The 27,550-nt window shown below is 48.7% G+C and overlaps 1 protein-coding gene across 6 annotated transcripts; it reads right to left on the reverse strand.

The window, feature by feature from the left end:
• Positions 1-183: 183 nt before the first annotated feature.
• top1mt (DNA topoisomerase I mitochondrial) lies at positions 184-27,550 on the reverse strand. Of its 6 annotated transcripts, none has more exons than XM_031903852.1 (22): positions 27,527-27,550; positions 21,164-21,235; positions 20,734-20,849; positions 19,722-19,833; positions 18,927-18,997; positions 18,465-18,521; positions 18,222-18,314; positions 17,694-17,760; positions 16,153-17,273; positions 13,584-13,699; positions 6,752-6,873; positions 6,310-6,432; positions 5,989-6,176; positions 5,400-5,544; positions 5,156-5,299; positions 4,802-4,987; positions 4,569-4,637; positions 3,758-3,872; positions 3,549-3,676; positions 2,755-2,849; positions 2,461-2,610; positions 184-1,165 (listed from the first exon to the last, which is right to left on the reverse strand). In XM_031903852.1, exons 2-22 carry the CDS (start codon positions 21,215-21,217, stop codon positions 1,063-1,065), a joined length of 3,375 nt encoding a protein of 1,124 aa, XP_031759712.1. In that variant the 5' UTR covers positions 21,218-21,235; positions 27,527-27,550; the 3' UTR covers positions 184-1,062. The 6 variants fall into 6 exon arrangements, with proteins under 6 accessions (XP_031759712.1, XP_031759710.1, XP_031759709.1 ...); XM_031903850.1 differs by lacking the exon at positions 27,527-27,550 and adding an exon at positions 27,408-27,514; XM_031903849.1 differs by lacking the exon at positions 27,527-27,550 and adding an exon at positions 27,408-27,513 and having other exon boundaries at positions 184-1,187; positions 21,089-21,235.

A 27,550-nucleotide genomic window follows, 5' to 3' on the forward strand; every position in this document is an offset into this window, starting at 1 on the left:
TTGGTTGCCCTTTCGCCCCCTACCCACCCTGGTACCTTGCTCTATTGTCACTGTGTCGCCCTATTTTGCTCTACCGTCCCCTAAACCCGCAGTTTTTGGGTGGAACGGATCAGAATTGAGCATTAACCCTTTGCGGGCTCTCAGGAAACACGAGCTGCTTGACAATCAGGTGACGTCTCTACGTTTATTTTGCTTCTTTTATTGTAACATCTTTCAGACAAGTCTGCGGAATCGTCAAAACCACGAAGAAAGTTGCGCAGATTCCCAAAAATACGTCTTTAATCGAACCGTTTGTTCGTTAACGAAAAATAAATGATTACAAAAGAAAAAAAAACACATTTCTATTTTACAGCAATTATTGCATTTTCCCGGAGCTCGGAATTTAAATACAAACAAGAAGGAAAACTTGCAGAACCACAGCGACCCGATGGCACCGGTAACGGATCGAGGATCATCTGTATATCTCTACGCTTATTAATACATCTATACTCTATAGAATCCTTTCCGACCAATCGTAGCCAGCATAAATTCCTTTCCAACCAATCGTAGCCAGCATAAATACCTTTCCAACAAATTGTGGCCATTCTAGAATCCTTTCCAACCAATGGCAGTCGTTATAGAATCCTTCCCAACCCGCCAGGTAACACTGTACAAAATGGCCACCCACTTCAGCCAGTTTCAGCCCAAATGGGCCACTTTCGTTCTGCAGGGTCCAAAAGAATAGAACCTGCCAATGAAGGGCTGTTGGACCCGTCAGCCCCAGGCCCCGCCTCTGCAGTAGGGAGATCGTTAGAAGGAACAACACACACAGTCCAATCTCTGGACAGCCATTGGCTGCTGTACTTATTTGGCCAAAAGAAGAATAATGAAGTCAAATCAGAATAGAGCTTGGTACCAACATGGCAAATACAAGAAGGAAGTAGACACCCCTCCATTTGGAGGAAACCATTAGCTACACGTGCCCCAGGCGGGGGCCGGCCGAGGGGGTCAGTGTGGGAGTCCATGGCTGACACGGCAGTGCTTGGATTAAGTGCTTGGTGATGGTGGCACCGATACCTGAGATCAGAACTCAAAGTTCTCGCTGGTCATGTCTATCGCCCACGCAAATTTCTCTCTCTGCGTCTTGTTATAGATCTTCTCGATGGGCACGCCGTACTTCTTGCACCTGGGGCAGACCAAACAGAGAACTAACAGGGGGGGGGTAGAAAATCCATGGTTTGTTTTATATCCCTCCCCCCAGGAGAGAGAGAAAGAATGAGTTTAGTGCAATGAGCTCATAACTACAGATAAGGAGGAGTTTCCTTTCACTGTCGGTTGCACTGGGAGGGAGAATCTGGCTTCCCACAATAGCCAAGGGGGGGGTCGTATAAGGCCAATTAAATTGTTGATCCTTATAACTAATCTAATGTGAGAGTTAGAGAAACGTAAATGGAATTTCTCCATAATGCTAAACTACAGCTCTCAGCACCTACTGACCGGGTTGTAGTCTAACTACCCATCATTATTTGCACAAGGGACTGCACTATCCACTTTAGATTGTAAGCTCTTTTGTGAAGGGCCCTCTTTACACCTCCTGTATTGGTTGGTTTATTTTTTTTTTATGTTAAAATATCCACTTATTGCCCTGTGCTGTGTATATATAATAATATAATATATAAAATAAATACATACTAACAACAAGAGGGACATCCAGGCACTCAAGGACAAGGCAAGGGCCGCAAAAGTTATAGTAAAAAACGGTTTACTGAAAATGACAAGAAGGTTTTTACCTTGGAGGTAACTTTTAGTATGAAGTAGGGAGTAAAATACTGAGACAATTTGCAATTGGTCTTCATTTTTTTTTTTTATTATTTGTAATTTTTTTTTTTTATTATTTCCCTTTTTGTTCAGCAGCTTTCCAGTCTGGAATTTCAGCAGTTATCCGGTTGCTAGGGTTCAAATTACCTTAGCAACCAGGAAGCAGTTTAAATGAGAGACAGGAATATGAATAGGGGAGGGGCTGAATAGAAAGATAAGGAATAAAAAGTAACAATAACAATAAAACTGGAGCCTCACAGAGCAATAGGTTTTGGCAGTCGGGGTCAGTGACCCCCATTTGAAAGCAGCAAAGAGGCAGAAGAGGAATAAAAATAATAAATAATGAAGACCAATTGAAAAGCTGCTTTAATTAGGCCATTCTATAAGCAACAACTAAACGTTTGTGCCTCCAGGGGCACTTAGTCATGGATTTAGTCTATTGCTAATTGCCCCTGGAGGCACAAAACATATAGGGCCACTGGAGATTTTGGACTTTTAATCGTTTTTTTTTTTTTTTACTTCTGAGTCCCTTGTGAAACCCCTGAATGCCTGGATGCCCCTCTCGTCGTTGGTTTGATCCATTCGCCAAGCTGAGTGTCTATATGTATAATGGGTTCCTGCGCCCCTCTCAGTACCCGTACTGCCCCCCCAAACGGAACCTACCAGGCTACGGTGATCCTGGGATCCAGATAGTTGAGTTTGGACGTGCCCAGGGCAATCTGCTTATTCTCCTCTTTGTCGGTCGCCTGTAACTTCAGCTTCATCAGCTGCTCCTCTATCCGTGCCACTTGCTTCTTCTTCTTCTCCATCTCCCTGGGCACAGAGAGGATCATAGAATTATACAATATAAAAGGGAGAAGCCACCCCCATCATGACCCAGTGCAGCAGCAGGGAACCCCAAATTTATACCCCTAAGTGGCAGCACAGAAAGGCAACGGGAGTATAGATTCCCCTTACTTCTTAGACTTCTCACTCTTCCTGGCTTTATGCTCTGCCTTTGCGCTCTTTAACTCTTTCTTTGCTTCTTTCAGCTGCTGTTCCTTTGCATCAATCTGCAGGGAAACAAAGAGGATCAGGTATGGTTACATTAAAGGGAAACTATCCCCCCAGAATGAATACGTAACCAACAGACAGTTTATATTATGTTAAGGGGCCTATTAAAGAATCTCCCCAAACTGGAATATATATATCAGTAAATATTGCCCTTTTACACCCTTTCCCTTGAGCCGCCATTTAGTGATGGGCTGTGTGCTCCCTCAGAGATCAGCTGACAGGAAGTGATGCAGCTCTAACTGTAACAGGAAGTAGTGTGGGAGCAAAAGGCAGAACTCTGCCCATTCATTGGCTGATGGGGCCTAGCATGTATGTGTGCCTTGGCTTGTTTGTGTGCACTGTGACTCCTATGATCCCAGGGGGCGGCCCTTAGGATTACCCAATGGCACATACTGCTAAAAATTTATATTTATATGAAAATGGTTTATTTAGATGAAGCAGGGTTTTACATATGAGCTGTTTATGCAATATTTTTTTATAGGGTCCTACATTGTTTGGAGGTATGTGCTTCTTTTCTGCCCCATTCTGTGACAAAATGATGAGAATTTACAGAAACATTTGCTGCCTTCTAAGCAAGTGAGGCCGGGCTTCTTATTGTGGGGATTGCAGCACAATTCATAGTCATTAAATAAAGTCTAAGCATCTCCCAGCATTCCCCAGGAGTATCGGTCTGTGTAGTAATCACTGTATATAAATACCTTAGTCTGTAGATTCTGCATTGACTTTTCAAAGGTTTTTGGTGGCGCCCTCTGGTGGTTACAGAGAAGAGCTACAGCTCTGTTTGCCCGATTATAAGACAGAATCTTGGCCGCTACATTGTCCTCCCCTGATGGACATAAAGAGTCAGTACATTTAGAACAAGGCGGTGCATGGGAAACTGTTGCTTAGCATTACTTAGAGAACTTGCCATTGGTCAGCTCCTTCAGCTGGTTCTGCAGGGTGATAGAAGCATTGTAGGTTCGGAACACTTTGGCCGTAAGTCCATCCATCAGATCCTGTAGATGTTTGTTCAGTATGGAAGTCTGTGTGAAAGAAAATGGCAGCATATTCAATAATGGGGTGGTTCACAATTACATTAACTTTTAGTACGTTATAGAATGTCCTATTCCTAGCAACTTTGCAAATGGTCTTCATTATTATTTTTAATAGTTTTCAAACAATTTGCCTTCCATTTTTCCAACTATCAAATGGGGGGTCAGTGACCCCCTGACAGCCAAAAAAACTATTGCCCTGGGCACTTATAAAACTATTAATATTGTTACTTTTTATTACTTATCCTACTATTCAGCCCCTCTTCTATTAACATTCCAGTCTTTTATTTAACCCATGGTATGGTTGCTAAGGTAAACAAAAGACCCTATCAACCAGATAGCTACTGAAATTCCAAACTGGTGGACTGCTGAAGAATTAATTAACTGATAAACCACAAAAAAATAAAAAATGAAAAACAATGGCAAATTGTCTCAGAATATCAATGTCTGCATTATATTAAAAGTTAAATTAAAGGGGAACAACACCTTTAATGCACTTTTCTCTAGCTCTAAACATGATATAGTTTAGACTAGTTTAGTTGGCTCTAATGAGCCAAGCCAAAGTTACAGTCTGGGTACCAAGAGCCTAGAGACAGTCTGGGATGAGCTTAGGGAATAATTATCACATATCCCATAGTAACAAGCACAGATCCCCCTACTGACGTGCAAGTAGGAAACATCACTTACATTCAGCCTGTCGAAAAGATCATCCTCCGGGTTTTTATTCTCCATGAAAAGCTTCAGGTTCTTAAACACCTGAAACAAGGAGATAAAATGTCTGGGTAAAATGCAGAACCGGAGAAGCTTGGCCCTCAAGAAGTTGGTGTCTGTAGGGTCTTCCCACTCGCCCCAAGTATGGCATAAGGTATGGGGGGGGAACAGAGGTTCCTGAAGTCAATAAAGGGGACACCCATCCTCACCTCCTTCTCCACTGGCACCTTGTTATAATAGCGGATGGAATCCTTTCCCAGGAAGTCAAACTCCACCACGTACTGCTGCCCATCGAGCTCTGGGTACAGCTGTATGTGCTCCACCCTAAGGGAACAGCAGCCAACTGTATCTGCCGTCTCCCCTTCCTCTTTTTCATTTCCCGCTCGGAGTGCCAGCTGTTGGGAGAGACACCGTTATATCCCAACCCGTTCCTTTACAAAGAGACACTGACATTTGCAACTAAAGAAACCCTATCATCAACCCAGCAGTCCAAGTCCATTACTGTGCGATTCTAGTGCTTTAGTCACAGAGATGTACAGCAACAACAGATGGAGGCTTCATACCTTATCAATGAAATAGAGGGCCACAGCTCTCTGCCGTTTCTTCATCTCCCGGGATTTCCAGTCTACTCGGTACTGAGCTCTGATGTCGCTCACAACCCCTTTCAGTCGGCGAGCAGTCTCGTACTTCTGCCAGTCTTTCTCCCCCTGGATTAAAACAAAGAGTTCTAGCACATGGGGGGGCAGAGTGTATTACGGTTACCCCAGTGAGTGAGTGAATGAGTGAATGTATTTGCCTCCCACTCACCTTCAGTTTGGAGCTTGGGTTCAGCATGATGTACTTAATAGAACTCTGGATATTTTCCGTCCATGATGCCAGCCATGTCACGGTGTTGTCGCACCGAACCTCTTTCCACTTGTGGCCCGGAGGGGGGTCTGGAACCTTGGATTCTCTGTCAGGAAAACCAAAGAAAGACTTTAATAACTAACAATGAGCAAAGGGGCAGAGATATGCACAACTGCTCACTTATTTTAGTCATGCACGTTGCCCCCCCCCCCCAAAAACTCCAGCCTTTCATCTGCAGACAAAGTACCAATCTCAGCGCACATTATTTCCCACTGTAAATCCCCACAAAATGCACAAGTATCAGTGTCAGTGCCCCAGGGACAAGGGTATGTACTTACACACCTTACACACTTGGGCACTTTTTAGTACACATGGTACTGAAAAGGATTTTTATGTATGTTTGCACACCTACTGATTGACCAACTGCATGGAGATATCTATAACCAACCATGGCACCAAACAGCCCATAGATATAGGCAGGTACAGGTAGAGAACTGTAGGTGAAGCCAGACATGTATCTGCTGGACACTAGGTGGCGCACTACACGTACTTGCTGCAGTTTATAATCACATCCTCTGGCATTATCCTCAGCTTCAGCATTCCCATCTTTGGGTGGTCCCCACGGCCTCGGAACAGTCCTGGGGGCTCGATCTTGAAGTTTCCAATTTTTTCCCTGTGTCCATCAAGGATGCAGTAGCCGTACTCCTCCTGGATCTTATTGGTTTCCTCCTTCAGTTTCTGAGATAAGGGAAACGGGAAAAAATAACATTGGTACAGATACTTCTAGTAAATGTGTAGTACTTCTAGTAAAGGGAGGAATATTCCCCCCAATATCCACTGGAGTCCCCCAAAACTATCAGCGCCATCTCACCTGTTTCTCTTCCTTGGGCAAAGCCTTGCGGGCCTCATTCTTTTCAAAGAAATACTTGTGGATCTCGGAGAATTCACACTTGTGTAGGTGCTTGATCAGCTTCCGCTCCTCATTCGTCATTTGCTTCAAAAATAAAATGGTGTGTTGTTGAGAGGAACATATATGTACCAAGAGAGGGGGAGTGAGGGATTCATTGGGGGTGGGGAGGAAAGGGGATCTCACCATCAGCATAGGAAGGGGTTCCTTACTGTAAGGGCAGTCAGGTAATGGGATTCCCTACCAAGAGAGGGGGAATGAGTGATTCTTTGGGGGTGGGGAGGAAAGGAGATCTCACCATCAGCATAGGATGGGGCTCCTTACTGTAAGGGCAGTCAGGTTATGGGATTCCCTACCAAGAGAGGGGGAATGAATGGGGTTCATGAATGGGCTGGGGGTTCCTTACCTCTCTCCAGTCTGCAAAGAAGTTCTTCTGGAACGCCTCCTTGGTAGTATACTCATGGTCCAGCATTTTGCCATAGAAAGTGGCCACTTCCTCGGCCCCTGGGCTCAGTTTCACTGGCTTCCCTACAACACATACAGGGTACACACTAAATTTATATATTATATACAGTGGAGGAAATAATTATTTGACCCCTCACTGATTTTGTAAGTTTGTCCAATGACAAAGAAATGAAAAGTCTCAGAACAGTATCATTTCAATGGTAGGTTTAACAGTGGCAGATAGCACATCAAAAGGAAAATGGAAAAAATAACTTGAAATAAAAGATAGCAACTGATGTGCATTTCATTGAGTGAAATAAGTTTTTGAACCCTCTAACAAAAAAAGACTTAATACTTAGTGGAAAACCCCTTGTTTGCAAGCACAGAGGCCAAACGTTTCTTGTAATTGATGAGCAAGTTTGCGCACATTTTAGGAGGAATGTTGGTCCCACTCCTCTTTGCAGATCATCTCTAAATCCCTAAGGTTTCTGTCTCTGTGCAACTCTGAGCTTGAGCTCCCTCCATAGGTTTTCTATTGGATTAAGGTCCGGAGACTGACTAGGCCACTCCATGACCTTAACCCTTTAAGTGCCAGCCGAATTCGTCATTTCGGTTCCCCCCAGTGCCAGACGTTTTTTAAGCATTTTGTACTCATTCGCTTTAACAATGTTTTTTGGTAGGAAAACCTCCATGAAACTAGGGAAATTATATATCGTTTTTTTCGTCACTAATTGGGCTTCGACATACATACCAAATTTTATAACTTTTCTGGAGATATGATGTGTATTTTGGGTGAATTATGTAAAAAAAAAATAAAATTATGAAAAATTTCTGTATATTTTGAGTTTTTTTTCCATAGAAAAGTTAATTTTACAAACTTTTTTTTGTTGTTTGTAAAAGCCCTGATACTCCCAAGTCCAACGATACCAAATATGTGGTGGTACCCCACAGTTCCTGTCCAGAAGTAACCCCCAAACTAAAGCAATACTTAGTACAATATCACACCAGAACAAAGCGGAAAAGCGCTTGTAACAGTTGATGCAGCATAACTTATATGTAAATCTAAAATATCCCCTCATGTTTGGTATCTTTAGAAACTACAGACCTTCAGGTTTCTAGGTGCAATGTAGTTTTCACTAAAAAGCCAAATACCTTTTGTCAGTGCATTGTGAAATTTGGAAGTTTTTTTGACATTTTTTTTTTTTTCTAAAACGTAAACTTGGACGCATGATCAAATGTGGATTTGACAAAAAAAAATCTCATAAAAATTTTCTAACAAAGGCAAATTTGAAAGACAAATTTCTACTGAATAAAATGATGCCCCATATGTATGGGTGCACATAAAGACATGGGCACCAAACACTCCAAAGCAGGGGCAATGCACAAGGGCAATTACAGCTAAAAATGTGGGTGCTGTGCTCTATGTGCACTACCTGCAGTTTTTCAGTGTTAACCCCCCCTACTTGTGAAATAACCCCCACAAACTATATATTTCTGAAAAGTGCACACCTTCAGCTATTCAGAGACACCACTCTTCTCTTTCTACATAGAAAATTGTGGCCGCAGTCCCTTGCAGAAGTCAGCGCTTTGGTCAGAAATCGAGGAAAAAACTGATAAAAAACCTAGATTTCTCCCCAAAATCTCCATGGCAACTACCAAAAACTTACTAAACATCAATCTGCAAGTTCCCCTGAATAAAACAATACCCCATATGTATGGGTGCACATAAAGACGTGGCCACCAAATGCCCCAAAACAGGGGCAATGCATAAGGGCAATTTCAGTTGATATTTTGGGGGCTGCGCTCTATGTGCACTTCCTGCAGTTTTTCAGTGGTAACCCCCCCTACCTGTAAAATAACCCCCACAAACTATATATTTCTGAAAAGTGCACACCTTCAGCTATTCAGAGACACCACTCTCCTCTTTCTACATGGAAAATTGTGGCCGCAGTCCCTTGCAGAAGTCAGCGCATTGGTCAGAAATCAAGGAAAAAACAGACACAAACCTAGATTTCTCCCCAAAATCTCCATGGCAACTACCAAAAACTTACTAAACATCAATCTGCAAGTTCCCCTGAATAAAACGATACCCCATATGTATGGGTACACATAAAGACGTGGCCACCAAATGCCCCAAAACAGGGGCAATGCATAAGGGCAATTTCAGTTGAAATTTTGGGGGCTGCGCTCTATGTGCACTTCCTGCAGTTTTTCAGTGTTAACCCCCCCTACCTGTAAAATAACCCCCGCAAACTATATATTTCCAAAAAGTGCACACCTTCAGCTATTCAGAGACACCACTCTTCTCTTTCTACATGGAAAATTGTGGCCACAGTCCCTTGCAGAAGTCAGCGCTTTGGTCAGAAATCAAGGAAAAACCAGATACAAACCTAGATTTTGGTCAGAAATCAAGGAAAAACCAGATAAAAAAACCTAGATTTCTCCCCAAAATCTCCATGGCAACTACCAAAAACTTACTAAACCTCAATTTGCAAGTTCCCCTGAATAAAACGATACCCCATATGTATGGGTGCACATAAAGACGTGGCCACCAAATGCCCCCTAACAGGGGCAATGCATAACGGGGGGCTTTGCTCTACCTGCAGTTATTTAGTCTAAACACCCCCATACCTGTGAAATAACCCCCGCAAACTATATATTTCCAAAAAGTGCACACCTTCAGCTATTCAGAGACACCACTCTTCTCTTTCTACATGGAAAATTGTGGCCGCAGTCCCTTGCAGAAGTCAGCGCATTGGTCAGAAATCAAGGAAAAACCAGATACAAACCTAGATTTTGGTCAGAAATCAAGGAAAAACCAGATAAAAAAACCTAGATTTCTCCCCAAAATCTCCATGGCAACTACCAAAAACTTACTAAACCTCAATTTGCAAGTTCCCCTGAATAAAACGATACCCCATATGTATGGGTGCACATAAAGACGTGGCCACCAAATGCCCCCAAACAGGGGCAATGCATAAGGGGGGGCTTTGCTCTACCTGCAGTATTTCAGTGTTAACCCCCCCTACCTGTGAAATAACCCCCACAATCATATATTTACGAAAAGTGCACACCTTCAGCTATTCAGAGACACCACTCTTCTCTTTCTACATGGAAAATTGTGGCCGCAGTCCCTTGCAGAAGTCAGCGCATTGGTCAGAAATCAAGGAAAAACCAGATAAAAAACCTAGATTTCTCCCCAAAATCTCCATGGCAACTACCAAAAACTTACTAAACCTCAATTTGCAAGTTCCCCTGAATAAAACGATACCCCATATGTATGGGTGCACATAAAGACGTGGCCACCAAATGCCCCAAAACAGGGGCAATGCATAAGGGCAATTTCAGTTGAAATTTTGGGGGCTGCGCTCTATGTGCACTACCTGCAGTTTTTCAGTGTTAACCCCCCCTACCTGTGAAATAACCCCCACAATCTATATATTTACGAAAAGTGCACACCTTCAGCTATTCAGAGACACCACTCTTCTCTTTCTACATGGAAAATTGTGGCCGCAGTCCCTTGCAGAAGTCAGCGCTTTGGTCAGAAATCAAGGAAAAACCAGATACAAACCTAGATTTTGGTCAGAAATCAAGGAAAAACCAGATAAAAAACCTAGATTTCTCCCCAAAATCTCCATGGCAACTACCAAAAACTTACTAAACCTCAATTTGCAAGTTCCCCTGAATAAAACGATACCCCATATGTATGGGTGCACATAAAGACGTGGCCACCAAATGCCCCCTAACAGGGGCAATGCATAACGGGGGGCTTTGCTCTACCTGCAGTTATTTAGTCTAAACACCCCCATACCTGTGAAATAACCCCCGCAAACTATATATTTCCAAAAAGTGCACACCTTCAGCTATTCAGAGACACCACTCTTCTCTTTCTACATGGAAAATTGTGGCCGCAGTCCCTTGCAGAAGTCACGCTTTGGTCAGAAATCAAGGAAAAACCAGATACAAACCTAGATTTCTCCCCAAAATCTCCATGGCAACTACCAAAAACTTACTAACCATAAATCTGCAAGTTCCCCTGAATAAAACGATACCCCATATGTATGGGTGCACATAAGTACATGGCCGCCAAACCTGAAAATGCATAATATTGGGGCTGCACTCTATGCACCCCTTTTTTTTTTTGCCTGCACCCGAATGAATGGAATACGCTCGGGTGCAGGCACATGTAGCCGATATACGCATGAAAACGCGTGAGAATGCAAAGTCTCGCGTTTTCATGCGTATATCGGCTACATGTGCCTGCACCCGAGCGTATTCCATTCATTCGGGTGCAGGCACAAGTAGCAGGCGTAGGGCTGAATTTTCGGCAAGCGTTTTTCCACTTGCTGAAAAAATCAGCCCTACGCCATGTGTGGCATCAGCCTAACCCTTGGCAATAGAAACTACCAGAACAATCTTAGCACCTCTGGACCTTTCTAGAACAACTGAAATCAAATGAAGTTAAAATGGAATAAAACCACTAAAAGCAATCAAAGAACAATAATTGCAATGAAATCGGTGATCAGAGCCCTGGATCCACCAATGTCACTGCAAAAGCAACCTTTTTGGGGCACTAAATACACAATAAAGAACAATGCAAAGATAAAACACCATAAAATCAGTAAATTCAAATAAAAACCGCTCAAACCAACAGAAGAACAATTATTGCAATGAAATCGGTGGTCAGAGCCCTGGATCCACCAACGTCACTGCAAATTCAGCACCCAATAGCAATACAAAAGTTATAGTGCAATAGAATAATTCAAAAACAGAAATCAATTATGAAAATGCAAAAAAAACACTAAAATGCAACCAAATAAATCAGATAATTATAGAGCAAGATCAGAAATAAAGTTTTAGTAAAAAAAAAAGACTGCCAGAGAAAGCAAAGAAAGAAAGAAAAGAAAAGAAAGAAAAAAAAAAAAAAAAAAAAAAAGTGTAAGTGTAAGTGTGTGTGTAAGTGTCTGTGTGTGCTTGGGAAAGTTGTAAATAAGTGTGTATGTGTACAAAAGTGTAATAATGACAAAGATAGAAGAAGAAATGGAAAAAAAAAAAAAAAAAAAATTTTAGACAGTTGAGATAGAAATAAGCAAAATAAACAGTGGTTAGAGAGTTGTAGTTCAGCTTACACAATGCAGGCAGGCGATCAGGGCGACCAATCTGGCAGGAAGGCAGCAGGAAGGCAGCAGGGGGGCTCCAGCAGTCTCACGTGGCAGCAGAGTGAAGAGGCGACGGCGGGGGCGGCGACAATTAAAGGGACAGCAGTGGACACGTCATCAATGCGTGTCCACTGCTGTCATTGGCTGAGGACCCGGATCGGCGGCGCTGGGGGACCCGGATCGGTAAGTATGACCTCTTATGCTCGTTGCCTAGGGGGTTGTGCAGGCTTTACAAGCGCTGCGCTGCTTTAAAAGCGAGCGCAGCGCTTGTAAACCCGTTAGTGCTGTAGGACGTAGATTCTACGTTCTATGGCACTTTGGTCCCTTGGTACCTAGGACGTAGAATCTACGTCCTATGGCACTAAAAAGGTTAATGTGCTTCTTCTTGAGCCACTCCTTTGTTGCCTTTGCTGTATGTTTTGGGTCATTGTCGTGCTGGAACACCCATCCACGACCCATTTTCAGTTTCCTGGCAGAGGGAAGGAGGTTGTCGTTCAGGATTTCACGATACATGGCTCCGTCCATTTTCCCGTTAATGCGAATAAGTTGTCCTGTGCCCTTAGCAGAAAAACACCCCCAAAGCAAAATGTTTCCACCCCCATGCTTGACGGTGGGGACGGTGTTTTGGGGGTCATAGGCAGCATTTTTCTTCCTCCAAACACAGCGAGTTGAGTTAATGCCAAAGAGCTCTATTTTGGTCTCATCAGACCACAGCACCTTCTCCCAGTCACTCACAGAATCATTCAGGTGTTCATTGGCAAACTTCAGGCCTGCACATGTGCCTTCTTGAGCAGGGGGACCTTGCGAGCCCTGCAGGATTTTAATCCATTGCGGTGTAATGTGTTTCCAATGGTTTTCTTGGTGACTGTGGTCCCTGCTAATTTGAGGTCATTAACTAACTCCTCCCGTGTAGTTCTAGGATGCTTTTTCACCTTTCTCAGAATCATTGACACCCCACGAGGTGAGATCTTGCGTGGAGCCCCAGAGCGAGGTCGATTGATGGTCATTTTGTGCTCCTTCCATTTTCCAACAATCGCACCAACAGTTGTCACCTTCTCTCCCAGCTTCTTGCTAATGGTTTTGTAGCCCATTCCAGCCTTGTGCAGGTCTACAATTTTGTCTCTGACATCCTTGGGCAGCTCTTTGGTCTTTCCCATGTTGGAGAGTTTGGAGTCTGCTTGATTGATTGATTCTGTGGACAGGTGTCTTTTATACAGGTGACTAGTTAAGACAGGTGCCTTAATGAGGTTGACTAATTGAGTAGAAGTGTCTAACCACTCTGTGGGAGCCAGAACTCTTAATGGTTGGTAGGGGTTCAAAAACTTTTTTCACTCAATGAAATGCAAATCAGTTGCTATCTTTTATTTAAAGTTATTTTTTCCATTTTCCTTTTGATGTGCTATCTGCCACTGTTAAACCTACCATTGAAATGATACTGTTCTGAGACTTTTCATTTCTTTGTCATTGGACAAACTTACAAAATCAGTGAGGGGTCAAATAATTATTTCCTCCACTGTATATATATATATATTAGTCCCATAGCCCTTATAGCTGCCCCACACAGTATTTCTGTTCTGGGAAGCTGTTACCCCCCCAGGGCACAGGGTCGGGGCAGCACTAGGGCCACGCTCTTACCATCATAGTAGAAGCTGACATCATCCGGGAGGGGCTCATACGGAGGGGCAAAATATGGGCCCCTGTGTTCCAGGAATTTCCACTTCATGCCATCCTCGTAGTGCTCCTCCTCCCACCTACAGAAAGGGAAACAGCCGCCTATTGGTAGGAGTAATATGCAATAATGGGAGGGGCACAAAACTGTAACCCCGCCCCCAAATCACTTCATCACTGTATTTGTCTATGAGATTACTTGCCTCTTGCTTTGTTACCCCAGTTAGGGATTCCCCTGTACTAAGCACAATTCAGCAGGAACAGCCCCCTAAGTTTGCTCATAGCCTGTACAGAGAGATACCATAAAACTATGGCACATAGGGATTCCCCTGTACTAAGCACAATTCAGCAGGAACAGCCCCCTAAGTTTGCCCATAGCCTGTACAGAGAGATACCATAAAACTATGGCACATAGGGATTCCCCTGTACTAAGCACAATTCAGCAGGAACAGCCCCCTAAGTTTGCTCATAGCCTGTACAGAGAGATACCATAAAACTATGGCACATAGGGATTCCCCTGTACTAAGCACAATTCAGCAGGAACAGCCCCCTAAGTTTGCTCATAGCCTGTACAGAGAGATACCATAAAACTATGGCACATAGGGATTCCCCTGTACTAAGCACAATTCAGCAGGAACAGTCCCCTAAGTTTGCTCATAGCCTGTACAGAGAGATACCATAAAACTATGGCACATAGCTATTCCCCTGTACTAAGCACAATTCAGCAGGAACAGCCCCCTAAGTTTGCTCATAGCCTGTACAGAGAGATACCATAAAACTATGGCACATAGCTGTTGCCCTGTACTAAGCACAATTCAGCAGGAACAGCCCCCTAAGTTTGCTCATAGCCTGTACAGAGAGATACCATAAAACTATGGCACATAGGGATTCCCCTGTACTAAGCACAATTCAGCAGAAACAGTTCAGTAAAACACAACTATAACCAGAGTGACAAGACAATGAGCAGCAGTAGATCAGAAAGCACTCACCTAAACACGGCAGGAGATGCCCGAGTGCTTGCCATGCACACCCCCCTCAGTTGAGGCCACACACGGGGGGCCCATCTAGTCCCGGCACTAAGTGTAAGGAGAATCCTGCAGCCTCGGTACAACATTCCATTCACTCTCACAGGAGACTCCACTCGCAGCTATGCACATGGTCATTTCTGTACTGGCTCATGTGACCTCTGCAGAGGATTTCCTGACTGCAGCCAATCAGAGCTTCCTGTGCCTGAGGCATGCTGGGAAATGTAGTCTTTCCAGCAACGGCATAAGCACCACCTGTTGCTGCTTTAGCACTTAAATCACTTCTCTCTCGTTCCTCTGGGTGGCGCAGTCCCACACAATGGCACCCAATACCCACATACATGTCGTTGCCTAGCAGGTTAACCCTTTCATTTACTGGCAGCGTGATTTCGGTATATTGTTAACCAGATGAGAGACATCAGGGTACAGACTGTCATTTCTGTGGGTTCATTCACCAGATACCGAAGACTGGAGGAACCCCCAGAACTCCTGCCACTGTACCCCAGAATCATTGCCCTACTGCCCTATTTATAAACTTTGCCTTCCCCCACATTGCCAGACTACAACACCCAGCAGCCTCTTATACAGAAACCAGGGTGAAAGCATCACGGGTGCTGTAGTTCTGCAACATCTGGAGAGCCAAGGTTATGAAAGAGTCGGCAAGTGAATCAGCGATCGCTTGTGATAATAACAGTAATAATTTAGCCTGAGATGCTTGGGCCACATATGTTTATCGGCATTAGCCCTCATATACTGCAAATACAGGAGTGGGATCCCCTGTACCCGATATGCAGAAACAGTTAAAATGTAACATTGCCATTTCCCGCATTTCTCTATTTAAACACTCATCACTATTGGCTAATTACCCTTTTCCTTGTAATAATACAATTGTGCTCCACATAATGGAAAGATCTCTTATCTGGAAAACCCAAGGTCCCAAGCAGAGGGGTAACAGATTCCATAAATACAGTTTGCTATGACTATATAGTATCAGGGGGGCAATAAGAGGAGACCATATCACTATGGCAGCATAGGGATTCCCCTGTACTAAGCACAATTCAGCAGGAACAGCCCCCTAAGTTTGCTCATAGCCTGTACAGAGAGATACCGTAAAACTATGGCACATAGGGATTCCCCTGTACTAAGCACAATTCAGCAGGAACAGCCCCCTAAGTTTGCTCATAGCCTGTACAGAGAGACACCATAAAACTATGACACACAGGGATTCCCCTGTACTAAGCACAATTCAGCAGGAACAGCCCCCTAAGTTTGCTCATAGCCTGTACAGAGAGATACCATAAAACTATGACACATAGGGATCCCCCTGTACTAAGCACAATTCAGCAGGAACAGCCCCCTAAGTTTGCTCATAGCCTGTACAGAGAGATACCCTAAAACTATGGCACATAGGGATTCCCCTGTACTAAGCACAATTGAGCAGGAACAGCCCCCTAAGATCTAGCTTAGTAGCTGAACAAGGAAACAAGTTCCTGCCCTTTTCCCCCACTTACCATTTCCACTTTGATTCTTCCTCCTTTTTGGCCGCATCTTTTGCCTTTTTGGCTTCCGTCCCTTCGGTTTCAGTGCTTTTGCGTTTCCGAGAAGGCTGCTTTTTGTCTCTAGCGGCCTCATCCTTGGAGCTTTTTTTTCCTCTCTCTTTAATCTTCTCTTTCTGATTCTTTTCTACCCTAGGTTTGGCCTCCTCACCCACCAACTCCTCTTCCTCACCTTCCCTTTTGGTAGCTTTACCTTCAGCCCCATCGCTGCTTTGCTCCTTTATCTTCTCTCTCTTCTCCTCGTGCTTCTTCGTTTCCCTCTCCTTCTTCTTCACTTTGCTGCTCTGCATTTTCAGGTTGGCCAACTCATTCAGCTCCTCCTCGAAGCTCTTTACCCTGAGATGGACCTTCTCATCTACTTCCCTGCTGTGTTCCTTGGGTTCCCCAACAGCCACCTCAATTCTTTCAGGTTTTACTGCCTCGTTGGCTTCCACTGCCCCCTCCAGGGCATCTCCTTTCCTGTGATGGTCACGAGACACTGACATCTTAGCATCTTCCATCTTCTCTCTTGTTCTGTTCATCTCTTTGGACTTCTCTTTGTGAGAATGCTTTTTTGGCTTTCTTTCCTCCCCAGCAGATGTTTTATCTTTGGATTTCAGGGGGTCTCTCTTACCAGTTTCCTTCTCCTCGGCAGATTCTCTCTCTTTCCCTGATGCCATTTTATCTTCACATTTCTTCTCTCTTTCTGGCTGGGCGATGCCTTCAGTCCCATCAATGGCTTTCTGCTCGCTTTTAGACTCTTTGTTTTCTTTGCCCCTTTTTAAACTTTCTTTCCCCCCCTCTGAATCTCTACACAAATGGTTTTTCCCCCTTTCCTTTTTCTCTGAATCCCCCTTTTCCTTTTTCTCTGAATCCCCACTTTTCTCCACATGATCCTTTTTCCTCTCAGACCTATCAACGTTATCCTTTTTTACTTTGGATTTGTGATGGCCGTCTCTTTCCTTTTCAGTTTTGCATGGCAACCCCCCTTTTTGTTCCTGTATATTTCTGTTATCTTTGCTTATGCGGGGGTCCAGTGTAGCCCTACTATCTGCCGTACTCTCCCAGAGTCCTTCTCTTCTCGTCTCTTCTCCAGCCTGTGAGAGACATGAACATGAAACCAACACGCTCTGCTGTTCATCTACGTACTTAAAGAAATTCTGAGAATTAAAAAGTAGAAGGTATGTTCTTAATGTGTCATTTTAAAAGATACACCCAACAAGACATATCGTTAATTTCTTGGCATGGAGCTGCTGTACGTGTTTCTAATGAGTTTTACCTGGTTACCAGCAGTTTTACTTAGTTACAGATGCCTCTATTCTTATCCAATGAGAAGGGAAGTGGGTGTGTAGTGGGTGTGTAGTGGGAAGTGGGTGCACCCCGGAACCCTGTGCCCTGGCTGGAACAACGCCCCAGGAGTGAGTAAGGAGGAGGCCAAACAGGGAAGCTACACATTAAACAGTCTGGATGCATTAGCCACTATCCCCACACTGAAGATAAGCATTACATCTACTCACATTGGGTTCAGCAGTAGAACTCTCCCAGTTAGGTTCATTTTTCCTGGTTTGGCACGGAGATTCTACCCTACAAAATAAAAACCACTGGTCATCAATCCTGTATTATCTGTTCTACTACAAAAAGGGCACTGCACAACACTAGCCTGTACCAGTAATTGCATGTCAGGGACCAAGCCTCTGCCCATAGCTACGTTATAGTGACCTGCACTGCTCCAGTCTGACACGCATCCCGCATTGGTGCACAGACTGCAGCCCAAATCTGCCCATCCAGGTTGGGTTCAGGTCAGACTGGGCACAAAGGTTGTGTTTGGGTAAGCCTGCAGATCACATGTAGTTATATTTTGAGTTCTATACAGCAAAGAGTATTCCCTAAGCAGAAGTTTCTTGGTGGGTTCTGATTAAACATTAACCCTCCAAGCGATCCTGTACTGAGGGATGTCTGTGCTACAGAATAAGGAATTGTGCTACAGTTAAGGAATGCTGGGGAGATCCTTTATCCCAACATCACCCCTAACGTGCTCTACTCACCCCTTATCCTCTCTGTAAAGTGTAAATTCCCCATTGCACTCCATTGCGGTGATGTTGCTGTTCTCATCCAGTCGGGTGGTGACTTCACAAGACCTGTGGAATAGGTCCATAGGAATATCAGTTATCAGCTGATACCATCAGTAGCTTGCACATTTAACGGTTTATTAGACAGAAGGAGTTCAATACAGTGAGAAAGACAGGCGTAAGAATGATGGGTAACAGGGTTAGAGAATGAGCACGCACATCTCCTTTCTGCCATCACTCGGTTCCACTGACTTATAGAACCCATTTTCTGCGGCGCTGAGAAGAGAAAGGAGAAGGAAATTAGTAACAGCAGCTAAAAGTTGTCTGTGGCATGGGCAGTGGCATATCCCACACTGAATGCCCAATAGCAGGATACATAATGTACTGTGTGTGAGTAAACTGCCCCCAATACCTGGGTCGCTGGCTGCAATACTGGTGCCACAGAACCCACTCGCCTCTGGGACTCTGTTTGTAGCAGTGTAAGTAATACATAAATGCATTATGGGCACCGTTAGACTGCACACTGATATCCCCCAAGAAGCTCTGGGACCTTATGTTTTTAAGATGAATATTCCAATGTGACAACAAAGACATTTAATCTGTAAATTTGTATCAAGGTTATTAATTATTACCACCACTAATTAAAGAGTTTTAACTTGTACGATGCATTGCTGGCCTTACCTGGAGATCACACCGTCCTGCAGCAGCTTTTCTGTGAGGGAATTGTCTGCCTTTTTGTGCTTGGGTAGGGGCTGGATAATAACATGAATTAATAAAACTATGGCAAACAGATATTCTAAGACAAATTGCAATTCATTTTCATTTTTTAATGTTTGCGTTTTTTCAGCTAATTAGCTTTTTGTTCATAGGCTCTCCAGGTTTAAATCTCAGTATCTATCTGATTGCTAGGGTCTTGTTTCCCTCAGCAACCAGGCAGTGGGTTGAATGAAAGGCTAAAATAGAAAATATAAATAGGAGAGGGACTGAACAGAAAGAAAATGGTGTAAACTGAGGAAAAAAGTATAAATCAGTATGTAAAATCAAGGTTTCACTGTATAACTGTCCAGCCAGCTTTACTATCGTTTGGGAGAGGATGAGGAGGCATCTGCCAGCATTGCTGGTCCCACATTGCAGGAAATATAAAGCTGAGGCTTTGCTACTAGGGGGCATAGAATGCCAATATAACACTTCCTCACTCCTCTGTTAATTTATATCTCCTATATCTCGGCGCTTTATAAATAAATGTTGATAATAATAATAATAATATATCTTCATCTTGGAATGGTTTGCTGATTTTAGTGGGTGTAGAAGAGGGGCATCTTGTGGCCATTTGCAGGTATTACACTGAAGGTTTCTCTGTGCATCTTTTTTTACTTGATTGACTTTACACTCTTTCTGGTTTGCTTTTTGGCAAAAGGTATTATATCCTGTACCTGCACCCTGTATGGTTCTAATGGATACACAGGAACCACTTACCTCTCCAGTATCACTTTCTGTGTGGTGATTGTGAGATTTGATTTTCTTTATATGAGCGGAACTTTCGGCAGACTTGGCCTTTTCATCCTTCTCCAGTCTGTGCTTCCTCCTCCTAAAATACATAAATAATCAGCAGGTTGGCATTCAGTGCTTTTTGTAATAATACAGATGAGGGCTGCAGTCCAGTAGAATAACCATAGTCCCCAGCTGTTTAGAGTCAACCTTAAATGGGTACGGTCATGATATTTATGGGGCACTTTCTATTTCTAAATGACACTGTTACACAGCAAATAATTCCCTTTCCCATTTAACCTTTTATTCTTGAACCAACAAATGTATTTGTAGCTGTAATATTGGTGTGTAGGTGCCATCTCAGTGCATTGTGCCTGAGTCTGAGCTTTCAGCCAGTGCTACTCATTAGAACTGCTTTCAGCTAACCTATTGTTTCTCCTACTCCCATGTAACTGGAGGAGTCCCAAGCCGGACTTGGATCTCTTACTATTGAGTGCTATTCTGATACCTACTGGGAGCTGCTATCTTGCTCCCTTCCCATTGTTCTGCTGATCGGCTGCTGGGGGGGAGGGGGAGGGGGATATCACTCCAACTTGCAGCGCAGCAGTAAAGTGTGCCTGAGTCTGAGCTTTCAGCCAGCACTACACATTAGAACTGCTTTCAGCTAACCTATTGTTTCTCCTACTCCCATGTAACTGGAGGAGTCCCAAGCCGGACTTGGATTTCTTACTATTGAGTGCTATTCTGATACCTACTGGGAGCTGCTATCTTGCTCCCTTCCCATTGTTCTGCTGATCGGCTGCTGGGGGGGAGGGGGAGGGGGATATCACTCCAACTTGCAGCGCAGCAGTAAAGTGTGCCTGAGTCTGAGCTTTCAGAAGGAGCCGGCGCTACACATTAGAACTGCTTTCAGCTAACCTACTGTTGCGCCCCCAGTTCTTTTCTCATGAATGAGGGGGACAGGGCTCCTTCATACAAGTCAGCAGTAGGCAGGACGTACCTGGGAGGCTCCTCAGCAGTGGGGTTGGTAGAAGATACGGTCTCATCCCTGACTAGACTGCTTCTGTTCAGCTTCACAGGTTCAGATTTACTGTGGCCCTTCTCCTTGTGGCCCCTCTGTGCAGAAATAATGCAACACTGTGAGCCCTCGGGAAAGCAAAGCAACAACTAGTGCAACGACTATAAGGGGAAAGGGCGTTTGCCTGTATGAATAAAACTACAAAGCAAAAGATATTGTTTTACAAACTTGGGCTGGGATTTGTAGTTTAGCAGCGGTTGCGCTGCAGGCTATACATTTCTTTCCATGTAAATGGGGGCCTGGGCTTCCTGCGCTGTCAGGGGCCCCACTTCCCTACCTCCGGCTCTGGGTACATAAGCGCTTGATGTATAAACGTGACTGCAGACAGACCAATGGTAAGAGAAGGAAATACCGATTTTGCATCCTCCCCGCGGCGATGGAGAGTCTGAGCGTCATCTGCTGCCATCAGGAGCCAATGGTTTCACTGGGTGGAACAGGAAGTGGAATGAGAGTTACAGTTCAGTACAAGCTGGGAAGGAGAAACAGGAACATTCATAGCAAGGAGCCACTAATCCTGGCAAGGTACTGCCCTCCAATACCCCCCCACAGCTGGGTACTAGCCCCCAACCCTTACCCCTTGGAACAATCTTTCCAACTACCCATCTCTCTCTGCTGGGTAGGTACAATGCCCCCAAACCCAACAACTAGGTACAGTCATCCCAAACTCTCCCCCTGCCTGGGTACTACCACCCCCTCACCTTCCCAGCTCTGCCCCCTGCCTGGGTACTACCTATCCCTCCTCCCCTCCCCATCTGGGTACCATCCTCCCAGTGCTATGGCTACTGCCCCCCCTGTGCCTCAGTGCTATGGATACTGCCCCCCCTGTGCCTCAGTGCTATGGCTACTGCCCCCCCTGTGCCTCAGTGCTATGGCTACTGCCCCCCCTGTGCCTCAGTGCTACGGCTACTGCCCCCCTGTGCCTCAGTGCTATGGATACTGCCCCCCTGTGCCTCAGTGCTATGGATACTGCCCCCCCTGTGCCTCAGTGCTATGGATACTGCCCCCCCTGTGCCTCAGTGCTATGGATACTGCCCCCCCTGTGCCTCAGTGCTACGGCTACTGCCCCCCCTGTGCCTCAGTGCTACGGCTACTGCCCCCCCTGTGCCTCAGTGCTACGGCTACTGCCCCCCCTGTGCCTCAGTGCTACGGCTACTGCCCCCCCTGTGCCTCAGTACTATGGATACTGCCCCTCCTGTGCCTCAGTGCTTTGGATACTGCCCCCCCTGTGCCTCAGTGCTATGGATACTGCCCCCCCTGTGCCTCAGTGCTATGGATACTGCCCCCCTGTGCCTCAGTGCTATGGATACTGCCCCCCCTGCGCCTCAGTGCTACGGATACTGCCCCCCCTGCGCCTCAGTGCTACGGCTACTGCCCCCCCTGCGCCTCAGTGCTACGGCTACTGCCCCCCCTGTGCCTCAGTGCTACGGCTACTGCCCCCCCTGCGCCTCAGTGCTACGGCTACTGCCCCCCTGCGCCTCAGTGCTACGGCTACTGCCCCCCCTGCGCCTCAGTGCTACGGCTACTGCCCCCCCTGCGCCTCAGTGCTATGGCTACTGCCCCCCCTGTGCCTCAGTGATACGGCTACTGCCCCCCCTGTGCCTCAGTGCTATGGATACTGCCCCCCCTGTGCCTCAGTGCTACGGATACTGCCCCCCTGTGCCTCAGTGCTACGGATACTGCCCCCCCTGTGCCTCAGTGCTACGGATACTGCCCCCCCTGTGCCTCAGTGCTTGCCCCCCCTGTGCCTCAGTACTTGCCCCCCCTGTGCCTCAGTACTTGCCCCCCCTGTGCCTCAGTACTTGCCCCCCCCTGTGCCTCAGTACTTGCCCCCCCCTGTGCCTCAGTACTTGCCCCCCCCTGTGCCTCAGTACTTGCCCCCCTGTGCCTCAGTACTTGCCCCCCCTGTGCCTCAGTACTTGCCCCCCCTGTGCCTCAGTACTTGCCCCCCTGTGCCTCAGTACTTGCCCCCCCTGTGCCTCAGTACTTGCCCCCCCTGTGCGTCAGTACTTGCCCCCCCTGTGCCTCAGTACTTGCCCCCCCTGTGCCTCAGTACTTGCCCCCCCCGTGCCTCAGTTCTTGCCCCCCCCCGTGCCCCAGTACTTGCCCCCCCTGTGCCTCAGTACTTGCCCCCCCTGTGCCTCAGTACTTGCCCCCCCTGTGCCTCAGTACTTGCCCCCCCGTGCCTCAGTACTTGCCCCCCCCGTGCCTCAGTACTTGCCCCCCCTGTGCCTCAGTACTTGCCCCCCCTGTGCCTCAGTACTTGCCCCCCCGTGCCTCAGTACTTGCCCCCCCCGTGCCTCAGTGCTATGGATACTGCCCCCCTGTGCCTCAGTGCTATGGATACTGCCCCCCCTGTGCCTCAGTGCTATGGATACTGCCCCCCCTGTGCCTCAGTGCTACGGCTACTGCCCCCCCTGTGCCTCAGTGCTATGGCTACTGCCCCCCCTGTGCCTCAGTGCTACGGCTACTGCCCCCCCTGTGCCTCAATGCTATGGCTACTGCCCCCCCTGTGCCTCAGTGCTACGGCTACTGCCCCCCCTGTGCCTCAGTGCTATGGATACTGCCCCCCCTGTGCCTCAGTGCTACGGATACTGCCCCCCCTGTGCCTCAGTGCTACGGATACTGCCCCCCCTGTGCCTCAGTGCTACGGATACTGCCCCCCTGTGCCTCAGTGCTACGGCTACTGCCCCCCCTGTGCCTCAGTGCTACGGCGACTGCCCCCCCTGTGCCTCAGTGCTATGGATACTGCCCCCCTGTGCCTCAGTGCTATGGATACTGCCCCCCCTGTGCCTCAGTACTTGCCCCCCCTGTGCCTCAGTACTTGCCCCCCCCCGTGCCTCAGTACTTGCCCCCCCTGTGCCTCAGTACTTGCCCCCCCTGTGCCTCAGTACTTGCCCCCCCCGTGCCTCAGTACTTGCCCCCCCCCTGTGCCTCAGTACTTGCCCCCCCCCTGTGCCTCAGTACTTGCCCCCCCGTGCCTCAGTACTTGCCCCCCCCGTGCCTCAGTACTTGCCCCCCCCGTGCCTCAGTACTTGCCCCCCTGTGCCTCAGTACTTGCCCCCCCTGTGCCTCAGTACTTGCCTCCCCTATGCCTCAGTACTTGCCCCCCCTGTGCCTCAGTACTTGCCCCCCCCTGTGCCTCAGTACTTGCCCCCCCTGTGCCTCAGTACTTGCCCCCCCTGTGCCTCAGTACTTGCCCCCCCTGTGCCTCAGTACTTGCCCCCCCCTGTGCCTCAGTACTTGCCCCCCCTGTGCCTCAGTACTTGCCCCCCCCGTGCCTCAGTACTTGCCCCCCCGTGCCCCAGTACTTGCCCCCCCCGTGCCTCAGTACTTGCCCCCCCTGTGCCTCAGTACTTGCCCCCCCGTGCCTCAGTACTTGCCCCCCCTGTGCCTCAGTGCTATGGATACTGCCCCCCCTGTGCCTCAGTGCTATGGATACTTGCCCCCCCTGTGCCTCAGTGCTATGGATACTGCCCCCCTGTGCCTCAGTGCTACGGCTACTGGCCCCCCCTGTGCCTCAGTGCTATGGCTACTGCCCCCCCTGTGCCTCAGTGCTACGGCTACTGCCCCCCCTGTGCCTCAGTGCTACGGATACTGCCCCCCCTGTGCCTCAGTGGCTACGGCTACTGCCCCCCCTGTGCCTCAGTGCTATGGATACTGCCCCCCCTGTGCCTCAGTGCTACGGATACTGCCCCCCCTGTGCCTCAGTGCTACGGATACTGCCCCCCTGTGCCAGTGCTACGGATCGCCCCCCCTGTGCCTCAGTGCTACGGGCTACTGCCCCCCCCTGTGCCTCAGTGCTATGGATACTGCCCCCCTGTGCCTCAGTGCTATGGATACTGCCCCCCCTGTGCCTCAGTAACTTGCCCCCCCCCTGTGCCTCAGTACTTGCCCCCCTGTGCCTCAGTACTTGCCCCCTGTGCCTCAGTACTGCCCCCCCTGTGCCTCAGTACTTGCCCCCCCCTGTGCCTCAGTACTTGCCCCCCCCTGTGCCCTCAGTACTTGCCCCCCCCGTGCCTCAGTACTTGCCCCCCCCGTGCCTCAGTACTTGCCCCCCCTGTGCCTCAGTACTTGCCCCCCCCCTGTGCCTCAGTACTTGCCCCCCCTGTGCCTCAGTACTTGCCCCCCCCGTGCCTCAGTACTTGCCCCCCCGTGCCCAGTACTTGCCCCCCTGTGCTTCAGTACTTGCCCCCCCTGTGCCTCAGTACTTGCCCCCCTGTGCCTCAGTACTTGCCCCCCTTGTGCCTCAGTACTTGCCCCCCCTGTGCCTCAGTACTTGCCCCCCTGTGCCTCAGTACTTGCCCCCCCCCCTGTGCCTCAGTTACTTGCCCCCCCCTGTGCCTCAGTACTTGCCCCCCCTGTGCCTCAGTACTTGCCCCCCCCGTGCCTCAGTACTTGCCCCCCTGTGCCCCAGTACTTGCCCCCCCTGTGCCTCAGTACTTGCCCCCCCTGTGCCTCAGTACTTGCCCCCCCTGTGCCTCAGTACTTGCCCCCCCCGTGCCTCAGTACTTGCCCCCCCTGTGCCTCAGTGCTATGGATACTGCCCCCCCTGTGCCTCAGTGCTATGGATACTGCCCCCCCTGTGCCTCAGTGCTATGGATACTGCCCCCCCTGCGCCCTCAGTGCTATGGATACTGCCCCCCCTGTGCCTCAGTGCTATGGATACTGCCCCCCCTGTGCCTCAGTGCTATGGATACTGCCCCCCCTGTGCCTCAGTGCTATGGATACTGCCCCCCCTGTGCCTCAGTACTTGCCCCCCCCGTGCCTCAGTACTTGCCCCCCCTGTGCCTCAGTGCTATGGATACTGCCCCCCCTGTGCCTCAGTGCTATGGATACTGCCCCCCCTGTGCCTCAGTGCTATGGATACTGCCCCCCCTGCGCCTCAGTGCTACGGCTACTGCCCCCCCTGTGCCTCAGTACTTGCCCCCCCCGTGCCTCAGTACTTGCCCCCCCCTGTGCCTCAGTGCTATGGATACTGCCCCCCCCGTGCCTCAGTACTTGCCCCCCCTGTGCTCAGTGCTATGGCTACTGCCCCCCCTGTGCCTCAGTGCTATGGATACTCCTGTGCCTCAGTACTTGCCCCCCCCTGTGCCTCAGTACTTGCCCCCCCCTGTGCCTCAGTTCTTGCCCCCCCCTGTGCCTCAGTACTTGCCCCCCCTGTGCCTCAGTACTTGCCCCCCCTGTGCCTCAGTACTTGCCCCCCCGTGCCTCAGTACTTTGCCCCCCCTGTGCCTCAGTGCTATGGATACTGCCCCCCCTGTGCCTCAAGTGCTATGGATACTGCCCCCCCTGTGCCTCAGTGCTATGGCTACTGCCCCCCCTGTGCCTCAGTGCTACGGCTACTGCCCCCCTGTGCCTCAGTGCTATGGATACTGCCCCCCCTGTGCCTCAGTGCTATGGATACTGCCCCCCCTGTGCCTCAGTGCTATGGATACTGCCCCCCCTGTGCCTCAGTGCTATGGATACTGCCCCCCCTGTGCCTCAGTTGCTATGGCCTATCTGCCCCCCTGCGCCTCAGTGCTATGGATACTGCCCCCTGTGCCTCAGTGCTATGGATACTGCCCCCTGTGCCTCAGTGCTATGGATACTGCCCCCCTGTGCCTCAGTGCTATGGATACTGCCCCCCTGTGCCTCAGTGCTATGGATACTGCCCCCCCTGTGCCTCAGTGCTATGGATACTGCCCCCCCTGGTGCCTCAGTGCTTATGGATACTGCCCCCCTGTGCCTCAGTGCTATGGATACTGCCCCCCTGTGCCTCAGTGCTATGGATACTGCCCCCCCTGTGCCTCAGTGCTATGGATACTGCCCCCCTGTGCCTCAGTGCTATGGATACTGCCCCCCTGTGCCTCAGTCTTGGCCTCCCTTGCCAGTTACTTGCCCCCCCTGTGCCTCAGTACTTGCCCCCCCCGTTGGCCTCAGTACTTGCCCCCCCCTGTGCCTCAGTACTTGCCCCCCCCCTGTGCCTCAGTACTTGCCCCCCCCTGTGCCTCGTAACTTTGCCCCCCCCTGGCCTCAGTACTTGCCCCCCCTGTGCCCTCACGTGCTTATGGATACTGCCCCCCCTGTGCCTCAGGTGCTATGGATACTGCCCCCCCCCGTTGCCTCAGTTGCTATGGATACTTCCTGTGCCTCAGTACTTGCCCCCCCCTGTGCCTCAGTACTTGCCCCCCCTGTGCCTCAGTACTTGCCCCCCTGTGCCTCAGTACTTGCCCCCCCCTGTGCCTCAGTACTTGCCCCCCCTGTGCCTCAGTACTTGCCCCCCCCTGTGCCTCAGTACTTGCCCCCCCCTGTGCCTCAGTACTTGCCCCCCTGTGCCTCAGTACTTGCCCCCCTGTGCCTCAGTACTTGCCCCCCCTGTGCCTCAGTATTGCCCCCCCTGTGCCTCAGTACTTGCCCCCCCCTGTGCCTCAGTACTTGGCCCCCCCCTGTGCCTCAGTACTTGCCCCCCCCTGTGCCTCAGTACTTGCCCCCCCCCTGGTGCCTCAGTACTTGCCCCCCCCCTGTGCCTCAGTACTTGCCCCCCCTGTGCCTCAGTACTTGCCCCCCCCTGTGCCTCAGTACTTGCCCCCCCTGTGCCTCAGTACTTGCCCCCGTACCTCAGGCCTTTCCCCACACGCTGCGCGCTCCCGTTCCTCACTACACTAGGCGCGCCCCCGCCTCACGCTCCTTTCTACCAGACTGTCCCGCCCCCGCGGGCCCGAGCCCGCCAACTCACTTCCGGCGCCCTCATCCCGACGCG

The sequence above is a fragment of the Xenopus tropicalis genome, chromosome 6 (assembly GCF_000004195.4).
Source record: "Xenopus tropicalis strain Nigerian chromosome 6, UCB_Xtro_10.0, whole genome shotgun sequence".
NCBI lineage: Eukaryota > Metazoa > Chordata > Amphibia > Anura > Pipidae > Xenopus > Xenopus tropicalis.

Coding starts and splice junctions, on each gene's coding strand:
- top1mt (XM_031903848.1), bottom strand. CDS start 21,217: ATGGCAGCAGATGACGCTCAGACTCTCCATCGCCGCGGGGAGGATGCA. Junction 18,998..19,721: donor CAGAAAGTGATACTGGAGAG/GTAAGTGGTTCC, acceptor GTTATTATCCAG/CCCCTACCCAAGCACAAAAA. Junction 6,433..6,751: donor TCTTTGCAGACTGGAGAGAG/GTAAGGAACCCC, acceptor TTATTTTTGAAG/CAAATGACGAATGAGGAGCG.